General features: G+C 41.7%; 1 protein-coding gene across 1 annotated transcript in view; it reads right to left on the bottom strand.

The window, feature by feature from the left end:
• Positions 1-589: 589 nt before the first annotated feature.
• LOC125687406 (uncharacterized) overlaps positions 590-10,133 on the bottom strand; it is a 212,757-nt gene continuing 203,213 nt past the window's right edge. The window contains exons 7-9 of the mRNA XM_048932534.1: positions 7,291-7,502; positions 4,610-4,708; positions 590-787 (exon numbers count right to left, since the gene is read on the bottom strand). Of these exons, the coding sequence (XP_048788491.1) occupies positions 762-787; positions 4,610-4,708; positions 7,291-7,502 (337 nt within the window). The 3' untranslated portion in view covers positions 590-761. The remainder of the gene's footprint in view (positions 788-4,609; positions 4,709-7,290; positions 7,503-10,133) is intronic.

The following is a 10,133-nucleotide window of genomic DNA, read 5'->3' as shown; positions in this document are numbered from 1 at the left end:
CCCCAGCGGTGCTTCTGTGCCACCCTCTGAGCAGCACAGGTCTTCCAAAAGAAGATGCTGCCCATTGCCCTTACCCTTCTTCCTGTGGCGCGGCTGAACTCCCTGAAGATGTGCCCCAGCACATCCCAGGCTGAGCAGCTCCGGGTGTTGGAACTGAGCAGGTCCTTGATGAAATATAGAACAGCTGTCCTCACCTGCCAGGGGTCAATTGTGGGTGTGATTTTTCTGGTCAAAGGCAAAGGGAAGCCACCTGCTCATCAGGGCAGCCCTTTGGGCATGAGCAGAGACAATAAGAGCAGAGGGGAAGCCTTGGCTCCTGAGGTGCGGGCCAGGCCTCAGCACCAGGCTGTGCACTTTCCAAGCACGGCACACGGTTCTGCCCGCTCCACTCTGCCTGCTCTCCCCACAGGAGCCATAGCGACTGTGTGGTCAATGCCCCAGCACCTCTCTCATTACCCCAGCCCTGCCCCTGTTGGCAGCAGCATCATCACCCCAACATCACCCCTTTCTTTTCCCAAACCAGCTCACCTGGATCCTGGGGTCGCTGCATAGATGCCCTCAGCCTCCCGACACCTCTAACAGCCGGGAAAGGGGCCTCTCCCCTCTGCGCATGATCTGCGTTGAGCTGGGGGATGCAGGGCTGCAGCCCCTCCTCCCTCGCTGCCGAGACTGACTGCGGCCCTCTCCTTCCTCTCTGCAGCTCCACAGTGCGTCCCAGGGGGCCTCGGGACAGCCCTTGCACCTCGCCCTCATGCTGACAATCACAGGCTCCCTTTTCTCTCACTGTCTTTAAAAAAAAATAATTATTATTCTTTTCTTTTGTTTTAATTTTGTTTCTTCAGTTGTGAAACAGTGGTTGGATGGAGCGAAGTCCAGATTGCCCTCTGGAACCCAATGCCCCATGGAGAAAGAGCAGATCATTGAGAACCTTCATGAGCTGCTCTTCTCCGTGCTGAGAAACAATTGATGCTGTCCTTAGCCCAAAAACCTCCAAGAAGCTAAGAGAAGCTTTTACGACTGGATGATTACAGTCATTTCCTGTCCATTCTGGTACCCTGAAATAATAAATGTGCACAGCTCAATTACATTTTATGCATAAATGTAAGCAATCAACACAGTTTAATAACTTTTCTAAGACTGAGGGGATTTTCACTATTTTTGGAAAGAATCCATACTTACACACTCATTTATGCACGGAGATGTGCTGCCAGAGCTGCATAATCGGCACAGAGTAGGAAAGCAGAATTCATGGATCTGAATACAGGTGTGCAATGCCATGAAACGAATGGCTGCATGATACAGAACAGGATCTCTAACAGTATTCCACCTTTCTGGAATGGCTGCTGTTCCCATATACCGTGATGTGAGTTATTTCAAACTGCACATCTTACCTGACACCTCTGTGTGAGCACCAGTCCAGTGCTGAAAGAAAACAGTGAACATTTTGGGTAGGGCTTGTCTTGCAATGTATACTTTCTACATGTGAGCTCACCTCCCGTTATGGTCTGCAGAGATGTAACCTCAACAGCTGGAGCCTGAAGAGTAGCTCAGCTCATCCTGTATCTGGAAAGCTAAATATCTCACAGACCCATGGACTGCACTGCTTGTGTAGGCAAATTGATGCAGTGGAATAAAGGAAACTGCTGAACAGAATTTGAAACTCTACTGCACTGCCTTTTGTGACTTGGTGTTATCATTATGTTTGTTTGGTAAAGGGGAGCTGTATCTTTAGGAAGCCTTGACCTAGAGCAGTGTGAAATGTGTAATACCCAGAGGCTCACTGGATCTCATCAGAACAAAACCTCATGCTACAGAATGATGTGAATGTCCAGCTGAATCTAGCCCCACAGCTTTCTCTGGAGGAATGCGACTGATGCTAGAAGGCAAAAAGCCTTCTTTCCAACCAAAGCATTCCTCTTCTATTTTACAGACCAGGTTTTGTTCTGTTTTACTATTTAAGAAATACTGGAGACTCATTGTCTCAGCATATGCCAGCAAGATTCTATCACACTACTGTGATAGTTACTGTGTAACAACCCTTAGCTTGTCTCTTTATGCTAGTTGTAAGCAGTGCCAGCAGTCTGGAAAGACCTTGACAATTTTAGAGATTATAATGAGAGCTCTGTGACTGCCTTTGTGCTGGAAAATCATTACAAATTCCCTTCCCCAGGAACACTTGTTTATCAGCTGTAATGAACCATCCTCTTCTTCTTTCTTGCTCCCAGATCTCTCTGGTGTGCAGTGCTATTAAAGACATGGTCTGAAAGCATGACCCACATTACCCACCAATAGTTCTGGTGTGCCCAAAGAAGCTAGATAAAAGGGTGGTGACTGCTGGCTGCTTGACATTGTTTCACAGTGTCTGGTGAAGACTTGCGCTGTCATCAAAGTGGAAACACCTCTATAGGACAGCAGATGGCAGTGAAAAACCTGTCTGAGAGTAGTGCCATCTCCAGGCGTGCCTCTAGAATCAAATCGGTGCGGCTGGTTAATTCCAGCTCTTCAAAAATCACGGGGAGCAGGGAGAAGGGAAGCATGTTTGGAATAAGATTTGGAAGGTTTATCTTAAATACTTCTTTTTTAAACTCCTGATTTGACTGTGTAAGACCTGCCAGAATTTTTCCTAACCTATTTCTTTTTCTTCTCAAGAAACTACTTTCTTGAAGTATGAAAGAAATCCCAAATATTTGGTTTCTAACACAATTAACACAATACAGCAAGTGAATGTAGAGAATGATTCACTAATTCTTCTACCAACACTGATAGACTTGTGAGAACAAGGAAAGGTTGCTAAATAACTTACCAGCCTAGAAAATTGAAAATAACACAGCATAACAGAAAAACTTGTGAAGCTGAGTAGCCCAATGGTTTGGCTTCATAACTTCTAGACCAGTGTAATATATCTTACTGTCTTCTATCAAGCAGACTGAATAAAGACAAGGATAACATAGTTTACGTGTGTCTCTTACTTCACTTGTGCTCTCTTACCCTTTACTCTTCGAACAGATGCTTGTCTCCATGTCGGCTTTGGGTTTCCAAACTGCAGTTCTCTCACTTATGCTTGTCCTTTGGCTCAACCTTAGGACCTCTGCTGATATATTTTCCTTTTCTACCCTTTTCTATATAGGTACAGAGAAAAAAAAAGAAAAAGAAAAAAAGAAAAAAAAAAATCTAACCCTAAAAAACCTGCAGCCCAAATCATGGGATAAAATAAGGATGTGAGGAAGGCACACTCATATTCATTGTGAAGTCAGGAAGGAAAATTGAGCATTTAAGAACTGAACGTATGCAATTATCCACAAGTTTCATTTTCATGAAATAAAGTCAGCATTGTCTTTCTCTGAAATCTTGTGGTTATTATGTGAAATGCACAAAGGGCTGAACAGCACAGCAGTGGCTAAACAGTCTGAGTGTAGACTGCCCAGCACAATGCAGTCAGACATAACTGCAAATGTTCTTTTCTTTCCTTGCTCAATCTGTGTTTGCAAGACAGCATCTTTGTATTGCTCGTCAGCGTTTCTTTCCACAGGTCTGAGTTCTAGCACCATACCACTAGCTCACCTTAATTTCAGGGAAAGAGAATCGTTTTTATCTGAGCCTTTCTACAGACTTTGCAAGGAGAGGAATTAACAAGGAAAGACAAATTCCTTGGCACCCTGTAAGTGATGTTGCCTTTCTCTTGAACAAGAAAGCAATGGATTTTTTAACAGACACAGCAAACACTCAGAAGTGACTGATTGACTGGTATTAGGTATGAATGCCTGCCTGAAGTCTAGTGAGAATGAAAGCAGACAGAAACAGCAGAGGGACATAACCAAGAGCAAAAACTTCCTGGGCCCTAGTAATGATGCCCTTACACATGTCACCTTGTTTTCCTGCAAGAGCAAATCTTTCAGAAGTAGGCTTCAGTAATGCAGTAGGTGATGGGATAGCAGGAGCTTGATGTCAACAGGAGGATATAAAAATCCTGAGAAGCAACAGGATCAGGATGCTGAGTCCTATTCAGCTCAGTGGAACAAATCCTTTTCGTTCTGTATGTCCAAGAAAGACCAGAAAGATTGGGGGGGAAAAAAAAAAAGAAAAAAAAAAAGACCCAATTTCCCTTTTACAACAGAGCCTTTAAGTAATAAGAAAGTGAGCGAAAGAAGAAATGTCTGGCTCCTCAGGAAACTATTTAAAAAAAAAAATTCTGTCTCACATAGAGTCTCCTTATGTGCCATTTCGCACATAGACACACCAGAACACTGACACAGAATGTCAGGTAAAGGTCAAAGAATGGGGTTACCTGTAAAAGGATGTCACAGAAAGTACGGAAAAGGCAGTCAAATCTGACACTGCTGAATGGAACCAAAAAAATATTGAGCGTTTTTGAAAAATTGGTGTCACACAAAAGCACTCATTATTAACTTCTTCCTATCCACTGATCGAGGTTTGTTATCCTCTTAAAACACAAACTGAAGATGATCTGTTTCCATACATGTAGCTCATGGATAACCCGGGGTGTCATTCAGTGGAGACTGGTGTACAGTGAGCAGGACAGTCTGCGTGGCAGTTTTGTTCAGGGTGTCTGGAGGGAAGAAGAGTGCAAGTACGAATAGGCAGTGCGTACCTTCTGGTTGACAGATCTTTTCCACATCCTTGCAAATGCAGAGGGCAATAACCAAGTAGTGGGGAACAGCCAACAGGGAAACTGCTGTGGCACTGAACACTGGGGAAAGTATAGAGCTGAATTAACAGAACTACAAAAATAGAATTAACATAATCTTTTCCAGAACAGCACGGGAAATAATAAAAAATATTGCAACAAATAAGGATGGTAAATTAGATTATAATGCAGTTTGACATCCATGTGCAAAATTAAGTGATAGAATAGGAGCTAAGATTATCAGAGCAGCTGGGAGACTGAAATGGTTGCCTTCAAGGGCAGTTCTGCTGCAGTAGTCTTTTCAGAGACCTGGAGTATGGAGCATCAGCTGAATTCAGTGTTACCTTGCTTCCAACTTACAGAAATGACCAGTGTTCAGGGCAAAGAATGGCATACCATGTAGATTAGAATCTCTAGAACACAGCATCAGAGCATTATGGAAAACCGAAGCATTATGGATACACAACACTAAAACTAACAATACTAACCAACTAACAATAAAAACAAATTTTCAGATTGTACCACTGATTCTTTGATAAAGAAGCAGACAGTGACCAAGAATTGTTAAGATCATAGAAGCTGTGAATTTTGGACAGGTAACAAAGGGATGAGTAACTTAAGAACTCTTATTAACTGGTCTGCTCTCTAAAAAGAGTAAGTATACAACTAAGTTTAATATAGCACTGTTATAAGTTTAATATAGTAGCAATATTATAGTCCATGTAAATGCAACAATCAGGTATTCCATTATTCCATTTCAAGGTGTGATAAAAGCAAACAAGTAAAGCAACTCTGAAAGGAACAGTCTAAACAGAAAGAAAGCTCCAAGAGCTCTTATGGATTTTAAAAATAATAGCATAATTTTGTGGAATTAAAACTTTTTAGGCTTACTGAATAAAAAACAAGCATTTATTTTAGAAATTTGTCATATACATCATGAAGATTAAAGCAAAAGCTTTGTTTACTCTTTCTCAATTACAGTTTTAAGTAACTATCACACACAATCAGTGATGACCAGACCACCTGCACTTCTGTCTTCATTCTTATCAAGAAGTGGATGAGATTGCACAGTTGTGTCAAACTGTTTAGAATGCTGAAAAGGAAAATCACTCTATTTGTAGGCTTCTACGGAGCCTTGAAATGAGTCAGTCAAATAAATGGATGTAATACACAAACAGTGAACCTTTTCAGAACATCTGCTGTATGGTTGTTGGAGTATTTCCTAAGGAGAAGAGATCAGCCACCTCTACTTTACAATGTCATCTGGACCAAGACATAAAGCAGCATTCACACTTCATAGTCATACTTCACTGAGACTTGATTTGTACATGTGGAAGCCAATGGGAGGTATGTGAGAGACTTTGTGTTTGTCTCATTTAGAGCCTGTGCTAAAAAGTTGGCTTAATTTCACCCCTGGAAGGCCAATCCTTAACTCAGATTAGTAGGCAAATGAATTCAGTCTTTCTTGAACAATCAGAAATCAATAGGGTTTGAAGATATCAGTAACTTCAAGTAACTTCTATAATACTGCTGCCAAGCAAAATTAGTACTCATCACCTGTGAATGCAAAGAGACTAGCAAAGAGACAGGGACTTTGTGAAATTACTCAGTGTTTGAAATGAGCTTGGTTTCAGTTTAACAGTGGAATTTTGCAGTGGAGTCCACCTTGTCTCCTGTCCCTTGAAGGCACCACCAAGAATGACAAGCCAGGAGGGCAGCTGAGGTGCAGTTATGGGTACAGCAGTGGCAAAGCACTGGTGTGGTTCCAATCTGGCAGTGGAAAACCTGTGCAGCTTCACAGAGTGCTAGAGGCAAACTTGTGATGTGTCACTCTGGTTGTGTTTAAGCCTGGCCTCTGACAAAATGCCAGCAAGCCCAACGCCCCACCTGGGAGGGTGAGTGCTCCAGCCCCACCATCCCAACAACCTCCTTTCACTCCTGGGCAGTCAACATCCCTCCTTCTGGGGCTCAGGTGGGACTCAGGAGCCAAGGTCAGCCCTGGGATGATGCTCTCCCTGTGCATGCTGAGATGAGCAGGAAAATGAGTTTAATCCTTTAATCCTTTAATACTAACCAATGAAGACTCCCAGCAATTCAAGAAGTGTGTCTATAGTGCTACTGCAGACTTTCAAGGAGCAGCTCTATAGTATTACAAGCAGAGTTGGTACTCATCAGTGAGGCTGAGGGGAGTAACTGTAACTGTAGTAACTGTATGTAACTGTAATAGTTTAGGATTGGTTTTTAAACAATCAATGGGATTACTGTGGATTTTTTCCAATAGTATCTGTAAGGTCACTTCTTATGAAGAGCTCAGTTAGACAGAAAGCAAAGAAACAAATCATTTGCACATCCAGAATAATGATTAGGATACACACATTGATGGCATCTGAAGATAAATCCAATCAGAAGCCTCTAAATTCCACAGAAATGACTCCAGAGCTGCATTAGACATTTCTTATCACAGAAAGAAAAAGCCAATTACAAAACAGTGTTGCTAGCAGGGAGAAACAGGAGATGACATCAGAGTTGTGTGCCCACATCTTTAGTAAAGAAATGTAAAAAGCAGGCTCAAGAAACCATGTCCTTTTCTCTAAGCGCTATAACTGTTACGAAATGCACATCCTGTGAGCAAAGATTTTGGATACCTGAGAGAGGAGCAGGATGTTGGTCCCTATTTGCCTCAGCAGTAGACAGCAATCTGTATCCTAGAGATATCCTTGTGTGTATTTGGTTTGCATCAGTTTGGTTTGGCTGTTCTGCATCTGCCAGTTTCACTTTCTCCATGGCAAAGACCATTCCAGCATTTCTCCAGCAGCATCTCAGCAGGATCCAGTCTCTCCGACGTTGTAGAACAGGCCTGCTAACAGTGAAAGTATTTTAGCTCAAACAGGATAATTGGAAATTGGATTTTTCTTTCTTGTGTGTCCTTAGGGACCTTCTACAACTGAGTTATTGGATGTTTTGACAGATAATTGTGATGGCAATAATAGAGTAATAATAATAATAATAATAATAGTGATGATTATGTTAATTATGTCTATTTCTTTGCAATTGATTAGCCTGAGAAAGTTCTTTCAGAGTTTTTCTATCTTAAATTAACAAAAAAAGAAAAAGGAGAAAAACCTACAATGATATGCTCAGAACAAAGTATTAATCCACCTTCTGTGGTACTGATAATGTTGAGAATGTATATTTTATTCCCACACACTGATGTTATGAGATTAACCAGTGGGTGTGAGCACATTGAGGCAGTGAGTGGTGCTTCAGCCATGGAGACAGCAACCCAAAAGACAAGTCATGGTATGGATAGCCACACACAGCTCTCACACCATGAAATAAAAAGCTTTTTGATTAGCTCATCTGTGTGAATTGGTGGATTACCTCCAGGGAACTGTGTACAGAGCAGAATATCCACTTCTGTGCATAGGAAACAATGGTGGCAATGTTGGATTATCACAAAATTTGTGGCAGGCGATCCCATGAGTGCTCACATGGGAACAGAAAGAACACACCATGCAGGGTTGTCAGATGTACTAAAACTACACAAGGCCAAAAGTGACTATATCTTTGGTGATGAGGTGTAAAGTCAAAAACCTGAGATGTCTCTGCCCATGGCAGAGGGTGTTTGACAACATGTTCCCATCCAAATCAATCTACGATTCTGTGACACAAAACACGAATGGATGACACAGAATCTCTGAATCCACACAGGACCACTCCATACACAAAACAATTCTATCAAAGGTCTTCCCTTGGTCAAGTATGTGGATAACCTAACTTGTGTATCTGGTCTTTCTAAAGGTTTGTGACCTGCAGCAGCTGCAGCAATTCTAATGCTGCCTCTGCAAAAAGATCTCGATGTAAGTTTTGTAAAAAGAAATAGCTGAATTTGTTTCCAAATGATCCATACAGAAGTAGCACAGAACTGACTGTGTGTGTGCCCCTTGCTGCTTCTCACATACTGACTGCTTTATCCATCCCAGAAGCTTACATGCTTTTAGGGAACTTGAAGTATCATGAATGAACAGTTGCTTGTAAGCAATGGTACAGACACAGCACACCTCTAAATACGCATACTCATATTGGTGTGCTCTCACGCACACACACATATACACACTCTTAGAAACCTTCAACTCATTTTTTCCCTGTGGTTTTCTCTGTGCTTCAGTCTAGAATAAACCCTAGGATTTCCTGTTCTATATATGGACTTGCGTCTGACTTCACGATGCTGTAAGTGCAAACAGTACCAAGTTAAACACTGACAGTGTATCAACAAGATGCTGCCACAGCATCAGTAACTGCTTTTCAACATATATTGCTGATTTCTAGGCATTGTAAAATACTTACGTAATTAATAGAAATGGTGTGCCCTGAGACATCAGTCATTTTCTTGGCCAGTGCATACTGCTGTAACTCTTCAAGCAACATGTGTATTTCCTCACCAACAGCCACACAAGGGCCTTAATAACACAGCTTGTAGGAGAAGACAAGGCACAAGTTTCTGGAGGGAAGGTGCTGACAATCAAGCCAATATCACATAATCTGTTGTTTTTGTCACTCTGTGCAGCAGTAACTTACTATGACAATTTGTCACATCCGCTTTTCATTGACGTAAGAGGCACCAGCTGTTGTATAATTTCTCTGAAGGAGATCACAATAGAATAGCTGAAATACTTCAGGCATAATTACACAAATACGTTATTTCAGGCCTTAGCAATATGTGTGTGTCACCAGAAATTCTCCCCAGTAAGGACAAGGATTTGTCAGACATGGGTAATAAATTATGAAACACCTCCTTTTCTGTTTATATTTTTGCTCCTGTGACAGATATACTAGGAATCCTTACGCATAATGGCAATACTGGCTACTGTCCATTTTTTTTTTCCTAGCCATGAAATTCTCTGCATCTCAGGAGCAACATCTTTGACTTGTATAAGCCATGTGTGTTTCTCAGACATGCTTAGCATATAATCACTTAAGTGTCACGCTGTTATTCCTCATGCTTTTTTTGCATTAAAATAGGAGTAAAATAAACTGGGAACAAACAAGCCAGTCTCTTGTTATTAGAAGGGAAGACTGCGTAGCAAATGAGAATGCTAAATCAGTGAGAAATCTCATTTCTCAAAATGCAATATGTGGAACTCTCACCCACGATAGAGCCATTTATTGTTTAAATTCACTTTCACTGAGAGAAAATCACATTATACAGCAATCCGTGAGCCATTGGAATACACTGCTGGGACTAATGGCATGTGTATCACTGTATGTATTGTATCACCAGTGTTTTGGGTTATTCTGTCCTGCTCTACCCCCCTCCTGATGAAAAAATAACCCTTGATAAAATATGCCAGCACACCGGATTGAATTGTGTTCTGCATGTGACCCTCAAAGGAAATAAGGTCACAGGGCCATTCAAGCCTCATTTCTGCACCTTTTAATGAGATTCTGAAAGGGATGGGGAGGGGGAAAGACCATTTGTCACTTTGGA

Source organism: Lagopus muta, chromosome Z (genome assembly GCF_023343835.1).
Source record: "Lagopus muta isolate bLagMut1 chromosome Z, bLagMut1 primary, whole genome shotgun sequence".
In the NCBI taxonomy this organism is placed as follows: Eukaryota; Metazoa; Chordata; class Aves; order Galliformes; family Phasianidae; genus Lagopus; species Lagopus muta.
This window is presented reverse-complemented; position numbering and strand designations above follow the sequence as displayed.